General features: G+C 35.5%; 3 protein-coding genes across 3 annotated transcripts; 2 read left to right on the top strand and 1 right to left on the bottom strand.

Annotated features, from left to right (window-relative positions):
• Positions 1–11,275: 11,275 nt before the first annotated feature.
• LOC114366348 (uncharacterized 30.3 kDa protein-like) lies at positions 11,276–12,564 on the top strand. The gene is made up of 2 exons (XM_028323208.1): positions 11,276–11,438; positions 11,704–12,564. The coding sequence occupies exons 1-2, from the start codon at positions 11,372–11,374 to the stop codon at positions 12,480–12,482; spliced, it is 846 nt and encodes a 281-aa protein (XP_028179009.1). The 5' UTR covers positions 11,276–11,371; the 3' UTR covers positions 12,483–12,564.
• A 210-nt stretch (positions 12,565–12,774) lies between these two features.
• On the top strand, positions 12,775–13,999 carry LOC114366347 (uncharacterized 30.3 kDa protein-like). The gene is made up of 2 exons (XM_028323207.1): positions 12,775–12,919; positions 13,178–13,999. The coding sequence occupies exons 1-2, from the start codon at positions 12,838–12,840 to the stop codon at positions 13,954–13,956; spliced, it is 861 nt and encodes a 286-aa protein (XP_028179008.1). The 5' UTR covers positions 12,775–12,837; the 3' UTR covers positions 13,957–13,999.
• A 203-nt stretch (positions 14,000–14,202) lies between these two features.
• LOC114366349 (uncharacterized) lies at positions 14,203–15,008 on the bottom strand. The gene is made up of 2 exons (XM_028323209.1): positions 14,895–15,008; positions 14,203–14,475 (listed from the first exon to the last, which is right to left on the bottom strand). The coding sequence occupies exons 1-2, from the start codon at positions 14,959–14,961 to the stop codon at positions 14,351–14,353; spliced, it is 192 nt and encodes a 63-aa protein (XP_028179010.1). The 5' UTR covers positions 14,962–15,008; the 3' UTR covers positions 14,203–14,350.
• Positions 15,009–24,998: the final 9,990 nt, after the last annotated feature.

Genomic DNA, 24,998 nt, shown 5'->3' with positions numbered 1-24,998 from the left:
AATTACAATTACCCAATGAATTAATAAATTGAATACCGTATCTTTTGTTCCAGAATCCCAGGCGGCGATTAGAGCGAGCCACCCTTGCGCGTACGACTGCGACGAGGCGTGCCATCTGCGTGGGCGCAGCGCCGGCGCTTGCGTACGGGGCGTCTGCCATTGCCGGACTGACCGGGGCACGTGACAGCAAGGAACATCTTATTTATTACCTATTTATTTTATGATTATAGAGTTTTAACAAACAAGTTGGCGAAAACTAGCTGCTCTCGGTATAATTCTAAGGTAAATAGTGGATTAGAGACCACCAGACGATATTAGTAGAGACAATTTTCATGAGCTGTTTTGAGTCATATTTTTAACTTAGTTTTAGAAATTATTTGTGAATAGTTTCCGTCAAGAAATAAAGGATGGTCGTACGAAATTTTCAAGAAAAACAAACAAGACTTTAGATTTTTCCATCCCTGTATAAAACTTTTAGTAAATATTAATTATACATATACATTAAAGATAATATGCCTAAGAAGCTAATTGATAATATAAGTTGTATAGTAGTAGTCGTACTATTAATTTCTCTGTTAGTGAGTTGTGTGTGATAATGTTATCTGTACTGGGTTTGGTTGACAACACTCAGGTACAGTCACGGAATGAAAAGGTTCGTCAGTTTTCAAATTGATTCCTTCAACGAATCGCGAGCACATATTACCTTTTGAAACTATGTTACAGAATAATCTCGAGTTAGAGAAAATAATCTTTAACTGTTCGTCAGTAAAGTTCAAAATTATTCAGATCAAAGTTGTTTGACGATTTATCTTCAGAAGATTATGATTGATAAACTAAAACCTTATTTTTGGTTCAACCTGCCATTATTATTTCTTTTAAATAAAAAAAACTATTGTCAATTGGTCAATGTCATCATTGCATTGCACTGATGGGATAGAAAAATAAACAAGCAAAAACTTATTCGTTAGCAAACGTCATATTTATTTAAATGTTAGCAGCACTGCTTCTTGAACTGTTATGTTGGCAGGTTTGACTCTGACAGTACCTAGTGCAAGCGAAAACCGACACTAAGGTGACGAACCTTTTCATTCCGCGACTGTACAATTACCTATATCTAATGTGCTTGATGATTTTATAATAAAAATTAGGTAATCCAAACTGAAAAAATTATAATGTTTCGCATATGAGTAGATCAGCTCAGCTGAATTGTAAATGAACACGCTGTATAATTTTAAGTATACCCATTAAAGTGTGTTTTATTGCATCAGTTACTATGACTTTATTACTTCTAAACTGTCTTCTTAGCGAGTCGGTAATTTCGTTTTATGAGCATTATGAGCGTACAGTTTTGTAACAAACAACAGCTGAGCATTAACGTGCGTCTCGTTTTTGAGTCGGTGAAGTTGAGTATTAATTTATTATAAGTTTTAATACTGCTTTAGCCGGTGGAGTTGGTGCAACTATTACCGCCATTGTACAGCGAGATGCGAAGTATTAAAGCGTTTACGACCCTATTTCCAAGAGTTAAAGTTGAAGTGTGTTTGATGTCTTCCCGCCAAGACCACGAGCCGTCGCGTTAGGCTTTTAAAACTTCGCCTTAATAAAGTTCGTGAACATTATTTAAGTTGCTTTCATTCTACCCTGCTGGTCACATTGCAGTTACAGTATAACACAATTTTAAAGGTTGTGTAGAATAGTAATAGGGATTCCTGAATTTACCTATATTTTTCTATTTTTCAATAGTTTCCTATTTTGATAGTAAGCTAGATGTAATTTTATTAATTGTAAAAATAACTTTTAACTTACAAACACAACTCTTTTCAACCGACTTCAAAAAAAGGAGGAGGTTCTCAATTCGACCCGTATGTTTTTTTTTTTTTTTTTCTATGTTTGTTACGCGATAACTCCGCCAATTATGAACCGATTTGAACAAATTATTTTTCGGCGTATAGGTAATACCTCAAGGGTGGTCCCATTTAAATTTAATAATAAAAAAACAACCCCCAAGGGTGGAAAATTGGGGATGAACTTTTTTATACGCAATATCTCCGCCGATTATAAACCAATTTGAANGTTAATTACCCATTTAAGTCTAATGTTTTGAAATCAACTCAAAACTTGCTAAGTTGCTTTACAAAAACAGTCAACAAACCATAAACGGGAACACCGAACGCACATTGTTGCCGAAATTAGTTTATACAAAATTGAGTTTAACGTTCACTTCATAAGGTCCACCAACTTTGGAGCGGGTAACAGCTCTTAAGTGTTTACGCTAATATCTCCATTACCACCCATTTACTGTGCGTTAATAATTTGCATATACCAACACAATTACCTTGCAGCAAACACACCGTTTGATTCGCCTCATGCGCCGTCTCGGCACGGGAGTTAATTTGACTATAAATTAACGGTGCATCAGCGATTACCTGGGGACTGAATATACGGTCCCCTGTCTCGTCTCCTATTTCAACAGTTGTTAGTCTTCTGTCAGTAAGTGGGAAGGTTTATCTTCTTTAATACTCGTATTAAACGTTAAAACCAAGCTAATAGATAATTACTGCTAGTAATTTTTTCTTCGAGACTACCTACATCATTGGGAGGTATAAAAGATTAAAGAGAATTATTACTTTTCACAAAAGTCAATTCTGGTAGTAGAAGTAAAACTTCTATTTTATATCACGATTAAATTATTTTCCCAAGAATATTCTCCGTGTATAAAAAGAAAGGCCGTTGATGTACCTGATAGGATATAAGTGAAACATTGATAAAAGCTTAAGTAGTAAACCCAGTTCATCGACGCAAACTCAATGATTACATTTTCTTCTTGGAAACGAAAGTGATTTCCGTAATGCTAGAGGGACTACAGTAATAAAATAACAATTAATTGAAATAGATGAATGAAGGATAAGGAAATAAATTTCGTTGGTAGTACAATCGAAGCTATATTTATAGACTTCCACGAAACTCGTCTACTTTGAAAAATATATGAAAATATAGTGGGTGTTTCTCGGTATCAGAGTTAACAAACAGAACATCACATCAGCATAGCTAATGCAGTGGCCTGTGGTTCTCTGCTACGGTCAGCGGAACTTTGGCGTACATACATTGTCATACGCTCCAGGCGAATCAACGTGCTGATTGTGTATTTCTCCTAAACTTTAGTCTAGTAGCTAGAGAATCCTAAACTTGGTGATCATGCGTTTGACTCTCAAATGGGTCACAACTCACATTATGGTAGCGAAAATCTGCTAAAACTCTACATATTTTGAAACTTCATGATTTGGTTGATTAACTCATTGAAAATCTTTTTAAAAATGTTTTATGTAAAAATTAGTATTTTAAGGCTGAGTTGCACCACGTAATTTTGACCGTAACCGGTGTATTTTGTATGGAGTTTGACAGATTTTTGACGTTTTTTTAAAGTCAAAGTAAGATGGTACAACCCAGCCTTAGTGTTACATCAATTACTTAGACCGGCAAAACCAAAGAAGAATAATTACATTCAATTAACTGCAAAGGCAATACAGTTCAAATAGTTAACATAATTAGTTAATTTATTAAAGGTACGGGAATGTGGCGGATACTGGAAATTGTGGTTTTGTTGATTAGTGTAGTGGTCAAAGTCAAATAAATGAATGCCTAAATTCTAAATGGCTACATTATATTTTATCTCTACCTTCAATAACAAAAATCTTTATCTGCTCATGCTGACTTAACTATATTGGTAAAAAATCTTTGCAAAAAGAGCATTGTTTACCTATTTCTTTGCATTTTATTTATACAATTTTAGTGGTAAGTAATGTCTCTAATAATCCTTTAGCATCATTGGTGAGATTGATGACACTACCCTAGTTTATGAAACACTGCTTCATACCATCTCCCTTGCTCTTTCATACTCTATATCTTATTATGCATAATGTTATGCTTCGCTAAGCTCGTTTTGAATAAAGCTGCGCAGTCGCGGCCAAGAAAACAAACTAGGTAATAATGCGGATTCTTTCTTGCAACGCTTATGCAGAAGGTATACATTTTGATTACCTGCAGTTTTTCCGTCTTCCTGCTATCTTAATCTATTTTTTTATGCATAACAAGGCAGGTATTTGACCACAATCGCACCTGGTGTTAAGTGGGATGCAGTCTAGTTGTCATTTTAATAGAAGTTTATAAAGGCACATATAAATATGAATTCTATATTCATAATATTGTTTATGAGTTAAACATGTATGTCTACACTAATATTATAAAGAGGAAAACNCGCTATAGATGCTAAGAGCGGATTTTACGAAACTCCACCCTTAATGGAGTAAAACGAGGTCCACGCGTACGAAGTCGCGGGCGGCCGCTAGTTTTTAATATAGCTTATAATTATCTACGATGAATAATTAATAATATTATTCATTTCTATATTAAAAACTAGCTGACCTGGCGAGCTCCGTACCGCCTAAGTTCATCAGAAATAATGTAGGAATCTAATAGTGAAAGATTTTTTCATATCGGTCAATTAGGTTTCGCCTATCTAATACAAACAAACAAATAATTAAATCTTTCCTCTTTAATATATTAGTGTAGAGTAGATATTATACTATAGGGATGAGTGCGCTATGCACTTGAGTTTATACATAATTGATCTTCCTATTCAAGCTCTAGTGCAGCGTATTATCAAAACGCTAAACTATTCTACAAAATTGTGCAAGAGTGGTTCACAACAACAAAATAGGGAAACTAGGATGTCGACCGCATTAATTTAGCTAAGGACGCCGCTCAGAGCTGCCACTTTAAACCACAGTACATTAGTGGCTACAGTATCATAACTGACTTCGTAGAGTACATCGTATACCACGTAGCTAACCTGCGGTTTGAAACGTAGACAAATACTTACCTAAATAAAATCGTTGCATTTGAATATTTTAAAATTGACCACCGACCTCTAAATCTAAATTTAGACTAGGAAATTAATATTAATAATTTAATTCAAGTTATATTTATCTAGTACGTTCTTATCAAACATTTACAAAGAAGGGAAGGACTAAAATGTATGATATGAGTCGTCAACTTTTGACATGTTGTTTGTCAAAAGTCATAGCAAGTCGTCGACATGTTACTTTTGAAATAAAGCCGCGCCGTGCATTAAATTTATGTGTAACAAGTAATTATCACTATGAAATGAAATTAAAGATAATTATTATAATGAAGAGAATTTCATTGGAAAAGGCAGCTCTGCGATATTTATGTACTGTTTCAGTTAACTTTTTGTTGTGGCTTGCTCTCTTTGTTACGTATATGAGGCTTTTGCAGAGAATGAAAACACATTGAATTAAGTAACAATTCTCAGTACGCTGGCAGGCGTCTTGTCACGCTTGCGCTTTATTCTGTGCCCATTAACGCCCTTTTCAGCAAGTAGACGAATGTAGTTCCTAAATGTTGATGTTACATTGAAATTGATGTCTGACAGTGTTATTTTTTTAAGTCACCTAATTTAGAGAATAGTAGTTTTATTTATGTATTTAAACCTCTCAGTTAACCATTTAATTATGATCTTACCATGGAATTGCACCTATGGTTGTGACTAGGTATACGTAAATTCGATGGGAAGGTCATAATACTAAATCTGAGTTCCACCACCTAACTTTGACCGTAACTAATAATAACCTTTGCCTTTGTGTTTTTGTATGGAGTTTGTCAGATTTTTGACGTTCGTCAAAGTTAAAGTAAGATGGTGTAACCCAGCCTAAATGTCACAGAAATGTTTGTCCCGAATGTGTTTTTTATTTTTCTTTATCGCAGTCTCAGATTATGATATCAGTGTTGTCTATTGTGACTAATGGTGTGGTAGTAGCAAGGTCTAATGACTTTAATGAAGTGCTATTTAATTAACTGCGAATTACATATCTCAGACGAGACAGATAATAATACGTGTTATCTACGAGTTATTGAAGGCACTCGGCCAGTGCTGAGTAAGCAGACTGGGATTCCCTCAATACTTAGTAGGTCGGAAGGTATAATTAGCACCATTTGTCATAAAGGATAATTTAAATTTAATAATGTAGGTATTATGATTACTTGTATTGCATTGTTTGTAAATACCCTAATCACTTGTTAAGGTGGTGTTAATAAATTGACCAGGAAATTATAATGTTAATTTGGAAATGACAAACAAAGTATGACGTCATTGTCTCTACTTTTGGCTTAATTATGGTCTATTTTATAAATATTAAACTAATTTGTATGGTAGAACAGAATATAAATATATTTAACCCAAAGGTGACTGACTGACTGACATAGTGATATATCAACGCGCAGTCTAAACCACTGGATGGATCGGGCTGAAATTTGGCATGCAGATAGATGTTATGACGTAGGCATCCGCTAAGAAAGGATTTTACGAAACTACACCCATAAGGGGGTAATATGGGATCCACGCGTACGAAGTCGCGGGCGGCCGCTAGTGCTTAATATAATTAGGATACCTGAATAGTAGAGCAGTGTGGGAATCCCTTATACATAAATATGTATACAGACCACTGCACTTTAGACTAATAATTTTGTTGCAATATAGAGTCTATTACCACTACATAGATGTTATTATTAGTGTTTACCTTGAAGTGCTGTCGTCTGTACATGAGGCCAAGCTGAAACTAGGGCATTGACCGGGCACTAATGCACAATATCTAGATTACAGCTCGTTATCTAGCCTTATTGTGCTCAGTTATACCTAACGAACTGATAAGAACAGCCATCACAAGTAACAATTTGCTTTAATTTCATGACCGAACTAGGTATTAGTTTCAATATTTAGATTATAAATTAGAAATTATACTCGTAAATGCCTAAAATTAACGTGCGAAATATAAATGGTAAAGATTTACTTGTGTGGTTAACTCCACTCTCGCTGGGGTGTGGCATGGACAGTCATAATTATCTAGAAACTGTTTAGGCTGAGTTGCACCACCTAACTTTGACCGTAACTTTGACGATAACCGGTGTTTTTTGTATGGAGTTTGACAGATTTTTGACGTTTGTCAAAGTTAAATTAAGATGGTGCAACCCAGCCTAAATATTTATTTAGGGGAAGTACTCATGATCGTTTTCGAGTGTAGGTACGCCAAATCCTCCTTTAGCTTCTGGTAAATTGAGATGTCGTGCTCCTGCTGTAGGGACTAACCTGATGGTGATGACCGATTGATTCAAAACAAGTCACACCCCGATTTGCTTTGGTCAATGAGGACTATCGTTTTTATACTTAACAGTTGGCACCCCTGGCGATTGACAGGACCATACTCTACAGTGGCGCCATCTTGATGAGCGCAAATGCGATAGTCCTCCTACCACTTTCGCGCTCACCAGCCGGCGCCACTGTCTTCGCTACTAGCAAGTGACAGGACATTACTCTACAGTGGCGCCAACTGGTGAGCGCTAAAACGATAGCCCTCATTACGCTAACACAAAAGAGGATTGAATAACCAAATCAAAGGTTCAGCCTACCGGACTTATTTAGAGCATTCCCTGCCGGATCGCTCCTTGAATATCAACGATCGCCTTAATCACCTAACACGTAAATAGCCAAGTATCTAATTCAGGATCCAATTCGGGGCGAAAACAACTTAGTTGTTAGCACACATCTCCCTCACTTTCAGTTCGGAACTTCGGCCTTTCTACGGGCGGAATATTTATATCGTTCTAGTTAATTTACTTAGCGGCAAAAGAACGGATTACTACGGGATAATATGTAACGTAGTTACGCAGTTGTTGGTTTTTACTGGGGGTTAATGATACTCTCCTGGTGTTGATTAAGGTTGCAATAGCAGCTCGTTTAAGACCATTAGACTGTCGTCCTAAAGTTATTGGTAGTTTGGTATTGTTTTAGCAGAAAAATACAAAAGCTTTCAACTAATATGACACGGACATGAATTCCCGAATTTTCCTTTGATGGGCGACTCCTCAGTGATTAGCGCAGTAGCTACAGAGACCTCGTGAAGCCATTATAAATCCAAGAATCTTAATAACTGTTCAACTAATTATTTTGATGTTAGGGAGAGGTAATTAATTATTTAGCTCCTATATCAAAGCTGAGGTTAGTTACCGCGTCTAGGCACTTTCAGAACGTTCTCTACGCAAACGTTTGCATAGGTACGAGTACCGAACAGCGGTTGCACTTGCTTGTAAAACAATTTTAAAGTTTAGCACCACTAATAACAAGATAACAGCCACATGCATTAAGGGTTCAATCAAAAGCGTGAGTGTGCATATAAAGTGTCATACGAGTCATACTTTGATGACGTCGAGACACGTTCAGTTAAGCTCACTCGTAAAACACACATTCTTAAACAAACAGCATGCAAAGTGAAAATAAATTTTCTGACACGGGGTGTAAAACTTTGCTCTTATTATTTTTCAACCGACTTCAAAAAAAAGGAGGAGGTTCTCAATTCGACCCGTATGGTTTTTTTTTTCTTTGTTTGTTACGCGATAACTCCGCCAATTATGAACCGATTTGAACAAATCTTTTTTCGGCGTATAGGTAATACCTCAAGGGTGGTCCCATTTAAATTTANTTTTTTTTTTACTACGAAATAGACGTCGTAGGATTGTATTTTTTTTTTGCCTTATTAGTTATCATAGCAGTAACCATCAAAAACATTTTCGTGCCTTTAACATCAATGTCCATGTTTTATTAAATCGGGGCCACTGTGCGGCTTATCCTTGAATTTTGGGACACGTTGACTATTCGGATAGATCCAGTTAATTCTGTAACCTATTACTGATATCGTTTGAAAGAGCTCGTGAAGCACTTTCAAGATCAGTAAGCAGTTTTTCGATATCTTGTGTAGTTTAGAAATAATCGAATGAGATCACTTATCGTTTCCACCCTGTATTAATAGCACTCACAGTGAACTGCTCACTAGTCTGCACTCAATAATCAAATCAATAAATAATTATAAAAAAAATATATAAATAAACATAAGTTATAAGTTGCACTTTCACATCGACAATAGAAAATATATCATTTTACTGAGACAAAAAAATACAACTATTAAAACATAATCTAGTTATGACAAAAAAAATCATAACATAGATCACTCTAATCCTGAAAAAAAAAAAACTATATGAAAGTAATCTAATTATGAACAAAATTATGTCATAATTTAGATCAATCCACTTCATGAGATAAAAAACTAAAAAGGAGTAATATAATTATGACTAAAAACAAAGTCATAATGTAGATCACTCCAAACCTGAAAAAAAAATGCTTCGATAGTCAAGATCAAAGGTCTTTCTAGAGCATAAATTAATTAAATCCCTCATTTTACAATCACTGGGAAATTTCGGGAGACAAACAGTGTTTTGATAGACAAAATCTCAATGTTTCCCTGACTTTCCAGGTGACCCCTCTATTTCACTGACTTTCCCTGACTGCTATGAGCTTCCCTGACTTTTCCCTGACTTTCCCTGACTTTCCAGAATGTGGACACCCTGATTAAGTATTTAGCTCCTATATCAAAGCTGAGGTTAGTTACCGCGTCTAGGCACTTTCAGAACGTTCTCTACGCAAACGTTTGCATAGGTACGAGTACCGAGCAGCGGTTGCACTTGCTTGTAAAACAATTTTAAAGTTTAGGACCACTTATAACAAGATAACAGCCACATGCATTAAGGGTTCAATCAAAAGCGTGAGTGTGCATATAAAGTGTCATACGAGTCATACTTTGATGACGTCGAGACACGTTCAGTTAAGCTCACTCGTAAAACACACATTCTTAAACAAACAGCATGCAAAGTGAAAATAAATTTTCTGACACGGGGTGTAAAACTTTGTTCTTATTATTTTTTAAATCATAAAAATAATTTATTAAACGATATAACGGTTATATAATGAGTTTTAATTCCTACAAGGACATGTAGTACCTATACTTCTCTTGTGAGAGACTGACCACAGGATACCGATTCAGCGGGTAGTATACTGTATACTGTACAAAGGTGTAATTTGTATGAAAAATTTGGTCCATGTAGGCGGCCTTGTAATTAATTTGCGCTTTAGGGTGAGTATAGACTAGAGACTTTCTATGTAATGTAACGTTCTTGCAATTGGTATAATACAGGCAAAATGTGTCATGTTTGGTTCGTAATAGGTTAATAATAACATTAAAGAACAGCTAATTGTTCTGTTACAAGTTCTAGCTCTAGTACATACTCACCTTTCAACCTTAACACCTGAAGTCCTGCCGTCATGCCTCGTTGATGTAATTAAACTGCCCGGGCCAGTTTATAAAGGGTCGAACAAAAGGACACCCTAACATGTAGTGTTGTTACATTTAATTGACTAACAAGTTACATTATTGCTACTAAAGTTTTGGTGTTTCAATTAACTTTTTTGGTGCCATGTACAAAAGGAATAGATAATTGTATTATCGTAGATCGAAATTGCACTCTTCGGGGAAGATTGTGATCAATAACTAAATTTAAAAAAATATGACAATAAAAGAATCGAATTCGTGTTTAATTGATTGATGATTCGTTTTTATTTAGGATTTTAGAGCATAAATAAATCTAAAAGATTGCACATTTCTTATCTTATTATCCTCGTTTTTAAACAAAATAAAAAGACTGATCAATTTGGCATCATCATATTCTATATTATTTACTAAAACAAAACAATACAGTGGTCTTCGTGAAAATCCTCGGGGGAGGCCTTTGTCCAGCAGTGGACGTCTTTCGGCTGAAACGAACGAACGAATAGTGATAACATTTTTACTTTGTGTAGGATTTGCTTGGGGCAGTAATATAACTACTAATGTTACTACTACAATATATTGAGGAATTTTTTGCTAAATAACAAAATTTAATTAAATACGATATGAACATAAACTTAATCCAAATATTTTGATGATTCCAGAAGAAAATGATACATTTATCGAACGAGGTTACCAGCAGATTGTACCAGATGGGCGTCGACAAGGGAATAATCAATCCTGAGAAATACTCGTTGAAAACGTTTGAGAGAGACGATAGTGTCTATAAAGATCTGTACAAAAAATATGTTTCATTGAACGATCACCCAATTGACTATGAAGAGAGGATTGTAATGAATAATTTTGGTGTTATGGTTGTCACGCAGGAACCATTGCTGGAACCTAAAAACGTGCTTGACATAAGTAACACAACGAAGGATTTCTTAACGTACAATAGCGTAAACTGTAATAAGGATAATTATTACGATGAAATGCAGCAAGTGGCTGATAACAGAAAAATTAACCAGGACTTACCTTTTTCTCGCTAATCTATTACTAAGACGTTTGATATCATTATTTGCATTATGAAATGTGTAGAATATAAAATCAAGAGAAGTTCTTGATGCCACATAGAGCTAACAATTATGGAGACAGTACAGCTTGTATTGTTATTACTGGTCAGCATCAATTTTGTAAGGTGCAATGATATCGGTAAGTTTTTATGTTTATGTCCATTAAAAATTCGTATTTCTATTTTTAAGTCGTCCCAACAAGGCATCTTAGGTATCTTAAAGTCACCATACCTATTCTAAACCTATTTAATTTTTCTGCAGCATTTATTTCGTGGTAATATTTACATTGGTGCAGTTCAGGTCAGATAAGGGTTGTCTCACTCTTATCTTATTTTTATTGTCACGATTAATTACCTTTTGTAGATTATCACTACTTACTACAATAATGTATTTTCTGATTTCAGGCGAGGATGGAGAATCTTCAAATCATTTTACTACCCAACTGTACAAAACTGGCGTCGATTTAGGTATAATCAGCCCTGAAAAATATTCTCTTGAAGCTTTCGAGAGAGACGAAAACAACGTCTTTAAGGATTTGTATGATGAGTACATCTCACTCAATTACAGTGAGCCGATTAATTACAGCGAGTGGATTGTAATGAACAATTTCGGCATTCTGGCCGACACGAAAGAGTCATTGTTCGAGAGGAAAATTACGAAGCGCAGCACGGCAGACAATAAGCGGCGGTTCGTGAATACTGTTCGGAGGGGAGACATATTGGTGTCAGGACGCGGAATAGGGGGTATTGTGGGCCACGCGGCCATCATGACTACGGACAACATCGTGTTGGAGATGAAGGGCGGGCCGAGCGGCACTCCGAGCAACAACCGGCAGCTGAGCAAGCACAAGTGGTTCGACATCCACGCGACTGACTGGACCACTGTCTACCGCGTGCCCAATGCCAACGTAGCCCGGGAAGCGGCCAGGTGGGCCGACCACAAGTATTACAACCCCTCTGGAGGCGCTACTAAAACAATTCACATAACCTATAAAATCGACACTAATATATGGAAGATAAACCCCAGTTACTGCTCGAAGCTCGTGATTCAGGCGTACTACTTCGGCACCGGAAGTAAAAAGGTCATAAACGATGATGTGTCTGTTCGCCGGGTAATCGTCCCGACGTTGATCCCGTCTTACTTTGTTTCTCCGTATAAATTGAGGAATATGGGGAAATTCTAAAAATATTTTTAATGTTTACTTGCCTCGTACTCTATAGCTTTAATGTTAAAAATATCAATAAAATGTATGAATACTTACATGATAAAATGTTTGATTTGACTTTCACGTTTCATATTACTCATATTAGGTACAATATAATGATGACCTTTTCAAAGTAATAAGTTTGAAGGTCAAACGATTAGTGCTACTAATAACAGGGCATCCCCTATTTTTTGTCCGATCAGATCAGTATCAGATCTAAATTAGTTTTATCATCTGTGACCTAATTGTTAAAGTATAAATTGAAACAATTTCACCTTCGACATCACTGAAGTGCAAGACTGCAAAACGAAACATAAAAATAAAAAACGTTACGATGAAGACTCCTATATTCGTGGTTATTTTCTTCCTAAGTTCAAATTTTGCACATGCAAATGGAATTAATTTGGACCTTAAAAGTGAGTTGACATACTTTCTTTCTTTCTTTCTTTCTTTTCAGCCAAATGACGTCCACTGCTGGACAAGTTGACATACTATTAATATAAATTGTATTTAAACATTTTTAGTTGTAGTTACAGAAGTTGACTCAATTTTTTATCGATTGCGTCTACTACCTTCTATAAAAGGTGACCGTAACTAATAGATTTATTAGCGACATAAAGTTTTGTGATAACCAATGGAAAAATCAAGTTATTGAGTGTTTTTAAATATTTCAGGTGATAATAGCCAGCCACCTAGCTCGCCGACCAACGAAGTATACCAGATTGGCATCGACTTGGGAATAATCAACCCTGAAAAGTATCCTTTGGAAGCGTTTGAGCATGACGACCAAAATGTCTTCAAAGATCTTTACAAAGAATACCTCTCGTTGTACGACGACCAGATTGATTATGAGGAGTGGCTTATCATGAATAATTTCGGCATCTTGCCAGATACCCAAGAGTCTCTTTTGGAGAAGAAATCAAATGTCACCAGGTCAAATAACAAGCAGAAATTCCTCAATACTGTAAGGACAGGCGATATCTTGATAACGGGGAACGGAATCGGAGGTCTTGTCGGCCATGCCGCCATCATGACCACTGACAACTGGGTGGTGGAGATGCCGGGAGGCAAAGGCTGGCAGAACGGCATCACAAGCAATAATAGACGGATTAGCAAGAGCGCTTGGTATGAGGTCTTCAAGGCAGGGTGGACGAACGTGTACCGGTGTCGTAACAACGCTGCCGCCAAGGAAGCGGCGTCGTGGGCTACTCGAAGGTACTTTAACTCAAAAGGTGGCAACACGAAGAACGTCCACATCACTTACAAGATCACCACCAACACCGCGGTCGTGAACACCAGCTACTGCTCCAAGCTCGTCGTGCAGGCCTACCACTACGGAACTGGCAGTAGGAAGGTTATTGACACTAGCAAACTTAACAAGATTATCGTACCCACCACTGTTCCTTCGTACTTTCTATCTGGTTATACATTACGAAACATTGGAAAATTCTAAAAATAGTTTTAAGTATAACAATTGTAAGTTAAGGTATAATTTATGGTTTAAATAAATCAAGTCTTTATTGTGTTTACTATATAAGTAAGTTACAGTTGAACCAGTGTGATTATTTTGAACCTTTCTTACTTACATACGATAGGTATTATTAATGCATTATTACCAAAATGTTCCTTTATAGCGGTAAATAAGTACGAGTATATTTTGATGAAATGTAGTTTTTATTGTCTTTTTCTCTTTTTTTTGTAGATGGATTGTCTATGGTTTAATGTATTTTATAATTTTAAATAACACAATCTAGTATGCAAAATTATCCTATACATATATACAACAAAATGTTATTTCTTAAGTAATGAACTTTGATAAGAATACAGTAGGTACATTCAATAAATCTTCATCTAATACATTGGCATCCCAACAAGTTACAGTAGCCGCCGCTGAAACCGTTCCTCCTGCAGGTGGCCATACACTGGTTGAAATTACAGGGCACTGGTATTATGCCTGACATTGCATAGGACCCTGTTGGTAGAGAACAAAACAATTAAAATACTGTTAAAGCCCTACTGAATTTAAATATACCTATTTGGCACTAGGTGGCAGATAATATCGTGGAAAAGCAAAGGCGGTCATTGTGCGCGTAAGTCACTAGCGTGTTTTTAACTTTTTACCTATAACTGTGTAATTGAATTGAAAAAAAAAATGAATAAAATACTTATTTAATTATGACAAAAAAGTTTAAAAATTAGTGAATTTATACATAAAACCGGTGTTAATTAATTGGAGCTACTTTAAATAATTAGGTAGATAACTCCTAATTATTTCATTATTAATTTTTAATCACGTCTCCTTTACCCACGTTAAAAGATATAAAAGTTCACTATACCTAAATGAAGATTCAGTGATATTAGAGAAAGAAGTATAATAAAAAAAATCCTTACTGCTTTCAGGCTGCATCTCTGACAAAGCAACTGCGACCAATAACAAAACAAACGCAAAGCTCCTCATTCTTACAATATTAATCTTAACATGACTGTGGACAGATACTCAAGCGGTATTTATAGTGTGATTTTATCTTGAGTTATTGATAACTCTCTGTTGACGCATTCTACGTTTCCAGGGAATACTTAACAGTTTATTAGCCTTACTTACTCCTTCAATCGCACGAGATTGCGGGGACTACCGGGAAGTAATTCGGCTGAAACGAACGAACGAACTCTTGCAATGCTGACTGTGGGCTGCAACAATAATGTCCTTATCGTAATCTATCGTCATAGCCCTCTAAATAATGGCTTATTATTTTTGCAGTAGGTACATCACAAATATTGAGTAAAATTATTTGACCAGAAATCCTTAAGTTGGCTGATGATTCCTATTTGCTGAGATGCGTCTGCCTAAATTGATTCATCGAAGAAAGCGAAGAGAACTCCTGATTCCATATTGATCAATACATGGCTGTTATACTTTATTTTGTTATGATAATAATAATATACCTCTTGTTTTCGTCTAGTGCGGTAACTTGCAGTTCTTAGAACAAATGGTCAGAACAAATACACATGGTCTGGTAATGGATTGTATGACCAAAATTTTCACAAATTAAGACTTGTTTTAAAATGAAAGAAGACGTTGCAATGTCCATACAAAATTACCCCACGTTGGACAGCTGAGATAAACATCTCAAGGTGGGGCTTTTATGCAAGTCTTCTTTACGTTTATTTTTGCTTTTGATATTTTCGGGCCCATGTATGATGTGTATGTTCTGAAACACAGTAAGGACGATAAAATATGATAATAATAATATGTGCGTTTTATTGTTCATAAAATCTATGTAAACTAACTGCTGGTAGTGAGGATAGAAGACTATAAAATACGGATAGCACAGCACAGGCAGACATTACTGACTAACATTATGAAGGTGCTATTTGTACTCCTACTATTCGTTGCTGCTGCAGTGAGTAATAAACATCACCAAGCTCATCATCAACATCAACATCAACATCATCATATAGGTAAATGTTTTTAAGACCTTGTCCCTTGGGACAATAATGTTTAGTGTTCCTCAAGGGCTGCAAACTGTAGTAAAAATTTTGCAGTAAAAAATTTACAGTGCGTGTTTTTCTGATGCCCAACAAATATTAGGATGGAATTTCAAAAAATGCATATCATATTATTTTTAACCTATAGCGTGGTCATACTGACTTAGATTGGATGTCTGATTTGGTGTTTACTTGCTTCCTTTAATTAGCACGTGATTACTTGTTTAAAAAGGTATCACACACACCCATAAGAAATTGGTATGAGAATTTTTTTCGACGAGTAGGGCTGAACCATTTATATTAAAGTTATTTGAATTTTCGCAGAAAAGTCAGCGGGCTATGTGGCGTTGGAGGCGGAGTGTAACAACTTGAGTTGCCTGACGTCCTGCGTCTTCTCCGAACGGGGTAAAGGAGAATGCTCCGGCAGTATGTGCGTCTGTAAAAAGGAGAGTGACAAGTGAACTGGTATCGTTCACTTAGGCAGTGATTTAAGGCTGATGCAAACGTCATGTAATGCCAATGATTGATGAAACAGAAGAGTGATATCAACATCATGCATACATGGGATGGGTAATGATCGGTCATAATCATTTAATGGTAAATTATACGTCAGCCATGTAAACGCATAACGTTAGCATCAGCTAAAATTGCTGGCGTTCGCAGAAAAAAAGTATAATCAAGTAAAATAATGTTCGTGCATTTTTATTTTATCTCTTACATTTTCAGAGTAAATTATGTAAGTACACCAGAAAAGATTGCTAAAAAGGTAATTTATTAAAAAAAACTAGGTATTTTTTTTAAATATTGAAATTACTACATTAATTGGAAGAAAGAAGTGATTATCTGGCACAAAAGAGTAAAGCAAAGAAACTTGAAATGTATGCAGTCCCTTACCATTCTAATATGTAGTAGGTACTATTAAAATAGTAAAATTACCAGTAAAATACATACATAGTTGATTTGGTGTCATTGAAAATTACATGAACTTTATGTTGCCCGTATCTAGAAATAATGATGCTCTATAAATGCCCATTAACATATTAACCCCTGTCAGTAGAGTTCGGCATGAAAATTGGAATAAGGTAATATTAATTCAAGTTTATAAAACATTAACTCTAACTCGCGGAACCCAAAGTGCAGGCCTGCTTAATCTGAAGTTCCAATTCTCCACTCCTCTCACGCAAAACAAGATGTCAGTATGAGCGATAATAAGCGACACTAGGCAAATAAAAAAGTAGGTTAGGCTTTATTTTTACTTGAACGGACTAAAAATTTTTGGATTCATATTATTTACATACTTGTGTTGACTAGAAATTCTATAACACGTTTTATTGTTCATAAACGTAAAGTAGGTTACATAGGTTGTATGATGGTGGTCATAGCGGTTCAAAATACTATAAAATATGGATAGATTTCCAGAGCCCGTCATTATTGACTGGCAATATGAAGGGGCTACTGATTCTCACACTGTTCGTTACTGCCACAGTGAGTAATCATCATGACCATTTAGGTAAGTATTAAAAACAACAACAACATGATATTTTAGAGCAAGGATTTTTTTTGTATATTTGTAACAAAGAACTAAAGTACAAGGAGTTTTCAACAATGAAAATGCAATTAAACATACCTACTTATAATTTTATTAATATTTTGTATTTTCTTTGTTTCATCTTTGATCCTCTTCTATAAGAATTTAAGGCTCATCTTTCTATGCCACACACGATTTCCACGTGCCTAACTAGAAAAGTGACGCGATTCAGTCGAATCAGTCGTTTTGGCCTGTTAAATTTGCAAGGCGCCTTATTCGCTAACAGGTGTACTACAATGAGCTTCAATTACCTATTATCTGTATCCTTTTAAATATTTACAGGTGTTTGTTTTATATGTTTTTGCAGAAAAATTAGCGGGTTACATGCCATTAGAGGAGGAATGCGAAGAGCTTGGTTGCTTTGTAGTTTGTCATTTCAACGGGTACGGAGGGGGCACATGTTTTCCCGAAGGTGTATGCAAGTGTGATGATCCGTTGAAATAAGAAATAAACTTTATGTCAGCCACCTTGTGGATATAATGCTGATGCAAACTTCATATTATAATTAAATACTGAATATAATCAACAACATGTATATGTTGTTGATTATATTCAGTATTTAATTGTAACTTGTGTATACAAGTTTTTCATATTATACTGTCTCTTATTCTTCTTCTTGTCGTGTCGACAACAAACCTATACATACAGTGTCAGCCCAAAACTCCGCTACGAGAGTGGCGTTGTCAGTAACATTTGTCTCATATTGTATTTGGAAGACGCCTGCTTAAGCTTCAGAGGCTGCGCCATAAAGTTGAAATAAATGTCGTATAGCCTGACCAGGAACATAAAAACCCTCGCCATGTTGCGGAAAACTAATGGTACTAATTTCTTTTAATGGCAACAGTAACTGAAAACTTCATTGACATGTCACCTTGCATGTCAGTCTATTGCTGTCAAAGTGTAAACAAACTTTATTTTAAATGTGCGCAATTGGTTTTATGAATTAAATTGCTAAAATATTTTTATAGTCGTGAAAGAAAAGTGGTTCACAATGTGTTAAAGTATTTGTCGAAGAGAAATACTAAGGGTTCGGACAATATTTTCATTGAATAATGTTTCCGACAAAGGTTGTCAAATTGACTGTCATGTTTATCGTATAGTACAGTCCACTATGAAAATTAGCTGTGGTTTGTTTCAACTACCTATTTTAAAAAAATTGTCACTTTCTAAGTGTTGAATTTTATGGGATTGGGAAAGAAGTACCGAGTTTGAAGCGTTCATGAGCAGACATTGCAGTTGAATATTCAAGATCTGAATTTGATTATTGATGAATAATAAAATAAATCTACTAGCTCGATTGATGGTTTCATTTAATTTATTTAAATCAGGTTACCTATAATAATATTTTTTCGTTAATTTATGAAAATATCAAATTAGCCCGTAATCCTGAATCCTGATACATAAAGTTAGCCTATTAATTTAACACAGGTACGACTGTACTCAGTGTTGCACTATCAAATGCAATTGAGGCGCCTCTATGCCAGGGTTTTTATGTTCCTGGTCAGGCTATACAATAAAATGTAAACTAAAACTTGTGCAAACTAACACCAGTGCATTTTTATTTTACTATGACATTCGTACAAACATAGGCAAGAACAAAGTTTTTCAATTTTAACAATAACCCAAAATAACAGCCACAAAATTATCATCTTTGCACTAGTTTAGTACGATTTTATTATTTTTGTACCTACCTATCCAAAATACAAAATTTTTAAAAGCAAATGTATAATGTTAAAATGTAATGCCTTTTTGGTGGCACTTTGGACTTTTTGCTTCTTGTATGAAATGACATAGGTAGATATGACGTTTTTATTGAAACTTTATGTTATGCCCGCATCTAAAATTATGTCGCAGCCCTACACTATTATTATGTTCATTACAAAAGTGCGATGAAAAGAAGCAACAAAGTAACAATAGTTTAATCATTTGCTTAATGCTTAGCATAATCATTATAAGTGCCTTTTTCGCAGTGATAGATACTTGAACAGAGGTTTAACTAAAAAATTACTTGGCTCTATTTTTTAAACGACTGAAATTGTCGGGTTCATATTAAGTTTTTCATACATTTGTAATGCTGACATATGGCAGGTTTTATAATTCATAAACTTAAGTACTACTTATAATATGATGGTGGTCGTAACCGACAAAAATAATATAAATTACGGATAGAACTCCACAACAGTCATTCTGGCTGGCAATATGAAGAGGTTACTCATATTCATACTGTTCTTTGCTGTCACTATGGGCAATCACCATCATCACCATGTAGGTAAGTTTAATGACCAATGAGTTTAAAACTATTGTTATCATGGTTTATGTTAGTGAATTTTGTGATTGGTGGCGTGCCCTGAATGTTGTGGCGCGTGCCATTGGTTCGCCATCCCTGGCTTATGTAGGTATCTTACTAAGATTTTATCTTACTAATATTATAAATGCGAAAGTTTGGATGTCTGGATGTTTGTTACTCTTTCACGCAAAAACTACTGAACTGATTTTGATGAAACTTTACAATATTATTATTTATAACCCAGAATAACATATAGGCTATAATTTATGACGATCTGTGACAGACTAAATTTCACGCGGGTGAAGCCGCGGGCAAAAGCTAGTTCACTTATAATTCGTAATGACGAACCAACAATATGTCAATTACAACAATGCGATTCAGAAATAAGTAAATTAAGTAGGATCTGTTTACATAGCGCCACCTATTTGTACAAACCTAGGTAAGACTTTTACTAGTTACCGGAAAACGGAAGTCTTTAGGCATGGATTAAGTAAAGATTTATTATTTTGAATTTTAACGATTTAGCAAGAAATATTTTCTGCAGTAAATTTGCTTTAATTATCCGTATATACTCGTATGTTTGTAAAAATACAGGTATTTGTTTAATTTTTTTTTTCAGAAAAATCAGCGGGCATCATGGCGTTGGAAGAGAATTGTGACGACGTTAAGTGCTTTTATTGTGTAATTATGACCTACGGGATGGGGGCAGATGTAACGATTATAATGTAATTTCAATTTTATCAAAAGAATATGAAAACACGGAAAGAAATACAAGTTATATCAATAAACTGTCAATTATATTGCATTTGCAATAGGTTTTCATGATCTTAAAAGGCTGCCTTATAAAGTTGACTTGTATTTTCTTCTTTTGAGTTCTGGTTCCTTCTTGAATAGTAAAACCCTGATGAATTTATAAATTTCGTATATTTCTCGTCAATGCATCTCGGAGAGACCAAAGCAAAGCAAAGGGATAAGTAACACTACGATTTTTAACAAACAATGAAAACGAAAAAGGTTTTCTTAAAGTTAGTATAGTCAACTTGAAGGTGTTGGTATGATCACACTTACTGATAAAATGCACTGCTATAAATATCGTCTTTGATCTGACAAAAATCTGGTATAGAAAAATTTTAAAAGGTTTAAAAATAGCGTTTGAGTTTGCCGAAGAATCATTATTTATTTGCCAACCCTACAGGGCGTCTGTTGACGAACTTAAATTGTTTCCAGTGAACTCGTTGTTTGCTTTGCAGATAGGCTCGAAATAGAAGATACCAAATGTTTGGAAAAATTGATGTCCTGCTGAGCACAGTTGGTGGTTGTCGCTAGGGGCAAAACGTTCAGTGCTCCTTAGAGCTCTTTCAAATAAGACAGACGTTTTTCGTCCTTTTGCAGGACCGCACACTGAAAATTGTATGAAAACTGCTTTGGAATAAAAATGTCAATTAATAACAGAGTGTAGGTACGTCCGTTTCATAACGACTAATTTAAAAGCGCCTTTAGCTGGGTTATACCTACGGCTACGTCAAAATATGGTTGTGTTGCGATTGTGAACTATGCTGGGAAAAAGCTACCATCAGGTTGACATAAATGTGTCGTTACTGGTATTTCTTTGACAGATTTTTGGGTTAAAATAAAAGATAAACGAGATAGTTCTCGTAACACTTTATGCTTCGTGTTCAAAAGTTTCATGTCGACTGAAAGTTTCTGAATGTACTGCGGAAGTAAAGGAATGAATTGTCTGACTCTATTCTTAGAGCTGGTACCTAGGTACTACTTAAGAATTTCAAACAGCGTTAGTTTCTGCAATCTCTTACTGAATCTCTTCGCTGCGCGCTGTTTGTCACACGTCAGTCAACATGGGCTTCATTTTGTGAAACCAGGTAAAATCGGATTTTGGCATATATCCGGAAATATTGTCAATATTAACTAACCCCCTCATCTTCCTGGCAAACAGTATCCTGAGCACGAATGACACTCATGATGGTAAAGTAATCGTATAATCCAATAACAGTTGCGGCAGTGTTTTGTTTTTCATACAAAACGAGTACCGTACCACTTACTACAGCAAGATCGACATTTGTTCGTGCTTAGGGCACAAACTATTGTTCTTAAATCGGGAACCACGTGTAACAACCACCACGTGTACAGATCAAGGTTAAATCAATATAGGACTTAATCGATACAAAATTTGTTAACCGACTTCAACAAAAGGAGGAGGTTCTCAATTCGGTTGGTAAGTTTTTAGGAATGTAAAGTTTGAGTAACTTGGGGTTAAAGGTTACGAATAAGTTTTCATCTTAATTCACAGCATTCCTCGAAGGTCCTCAGTGTTAATTAAAATTTATTGTTCTGGAAATGCTTACAGAGTATTTGTATTGTTTAAGAGTCCCGGCAGACAACAGACTTTTTGCCGGCTGATATGTAGTTTGGTCGGCTTCTAATTTGTATGAGAAATCGGGTGATATGTCATTGGAAAATAGCAAGAACCGCAAATTTATAAATTTCCTAGGAAATTGATAAACTTCCGTAGGATTCTACTAAACGAGAGATATTATTGTATTATTTTACGCCCACATTTTCTGTAAGTTTCAAATGCATTATGCCCATCAAAGACATTCGGAAGTGCAGTAAGAGTTAAAATGCTGTTGTGGCAGCAGTCAGGGGTTCCGAACAGTTTTAGTGAATATTAAAACGAATGAAGTGCATTCTCTTGTACCACATTAAAGACTTCGCAGATAAAAAGCCGGGGCTCATTGAAAATGAAGGAGTAATTTCGAAGTAATTCATAGAGGTTTTACAGATGACGTCAGGTATAAAGTATGGCACAATATTTACGTTGAGTTAAAGTAAAACTAGTATAAGTAGTAGTTGCTTTTAAAGCGATCTATTCAAATAGCCCGTCTGAAGAAAAATGAATACTTTAGGAAATAACTTACTAGAAAGCTTCAATAATCTAAACTTATTTATTTGTGAAATATAAGCTTTGAAAGAGGATTATGCTAATGCAGTGATTAAATATGTAAAATGTTCTCTATGAGTGAGTGAGAGTAATATTAGTGTGAGCACGTTCATTGTGGAAAACCTTGGGGGAGGCCTTTGTCCAGCAGTGGACATCATTTGACTGAAACGAACGAACGAACGAACGAGCACGGCANAAAAATATGTATATATTTTTTTTTACTACGAAATAGACGTCGTAGGATTGTAATATTTTTTTGCCTTATTATTTATCACAGCAGTAACCATCAAAAAAATTTTCGTGCCTCTAGCATCAATGTCCATGTTTTATTAAATCGGGACCACTGTGCGGCATTGCGTCCATACAACTTTACAATTGAATCCAGAGTGTGTCAGGGACTTAAGTTTAAAAATTGCTTCTCTTCCAGCACAAAAGGAATTGAGCTCCTTCATTACACCCGCCGCCTCGTGCAAAATAAAACCGTCCCAACAAAAAGTACCTCGCATTGCCGTCATCTAGAATCTATGGTCGTCAATTCATTGTCTCGCCCCGATTGGCGGAGCACAGGATCCACAGTCCATTAATCAAGCACGTAGTGTCTGGCCGAAGATTTGGTTTCGGTATCACCTGCACAGCCTGATTGTGTACCTAATTAATACATCTGTCGCCTTACCTTATACCTTATACTTGTTTAGGTTTCGTCACTTTGCAACGTTTTAGTTTATTGGACCATCATTAGGCAAAAGGACATTTAACAATAAATCTATGCCTACAACAAGTACTGGAATATTTGACATCAATTACTTGGCTGAATCTTAACATTATAGTTTTCTTCAAGTTTAAATTGTTTGAAGCATTTATTATATTTTTAGTACCATTTGTGTGTGTGCGGTGGCGGAAAAACTCAATCACCTTCGTTTATTTATTGCAGGAAATTAATATCATTCACAACTCACACTCTCCTCTAAATCTGGAGAAGTGTTCGATATTTTGAAACACCTATATGAGGTAGGTAGTGAAATGGAAACCGAAACCGGAATCATATGCCAATACGCGACCGACTCTACAAGCAAGCTGCCCGCCGCGACTAATTGACACATCACTGATAGCCTGATAACGGAGCGGCTGGAGATCAAATTCTACACACTATTATCGGGCAGTAATGAATTTGCAATCGATTCGCATGTAATATAAAGCAATAAGGGCTACACGATGTCGTTTGCATGTAATCGCACGTTTTCAATGTGCGGGAAACGATAACGACGATTGTGGGAAAATCTTGATGCATGAGCTCCGAGAGAAGTCAAAGTTCTAGGGTCAGTAAGTTTAAGGGATTCCTTAAATTACAAGGTAAGTATCAACAACGAATAGAGCATAATAGAACGTCTCTAAGCATACCTGTGGCTTTTATGTAGATTTGGAAAAAAAGAACTACAACAGTAAACACGGTTTACATAACTTAAGCATTAAAATTAATTAAATAATTTCAATACACATATTGCATGTATTGAATACAATTCGTGTAGTCGAATAAATTCTCCACAATTTCAATAAACTTCCATTCAAATGGTATTGGTTTGTTAAGCCGATATTGGTTTACATATTTAGGAATACTATGATTATAGTTCTTGTTCGTTAAATAATTACTTTATGTTTTGCTTTTTTTATTAGACATTCAGCCTCCGGGCCCTATCTTTTACTATTTTATTTCTAACATATTCAATAAGTATTTATTGAAAATGTCTTTTATTTACCAGACCTAATAAAAATAATACCTCGGCAAATGGAATATGTCTATGGATTAGATGTTTATTTTTACTCGTCTTTGCTTTAATACAAAATTAAGTAGTATACTCGTAATTTATGATGATGGACCTTTGTATTTTGGTTCTTTATTTTTGTTCTACTTGAGCTAAATATCTCAGCATTTCGTAAAAGCTACACAATTGCCATTAACTGCCTTGAAATCTATCGGGAAATAGCTGGACATCCGATAGCGAAGGGCAAGGTTCGTTTTTACAGCGATATAAAACGTGAATAAAAACGATATCGCTTCGTCGATAACGCCTATTGCCGGGAAATATTGCGCCAGTATCGGGGACTTTCACCTGAGAAGGAAGCACTGACAAAATGAACGTTTATTTTGCTTTACGAGAAGCTACGTGATCATCACTC

This window comes from Ostrinia furnacalis, unplaced genomic scaffold, assembly GCF_004193835.3.
Source record: "Ostrinia furnacalis isolate ACB-3 unplaced genomic scaffold, ASM419383v2 OfSCF0626, whole genome shotgun sequence".
Taxonomy (NCBI): domain Eukaryota; kingdom Metazoa; phylum Arthropoda; class Insecta; order Lepidoptera; family Crambidae; genus Ostrinia; species Ostrinia furnacalis.
Note: the sequence above shows the minus strand (reverse complement) of the source record. Positions and strands in the feature narration are given on the sequence as shown.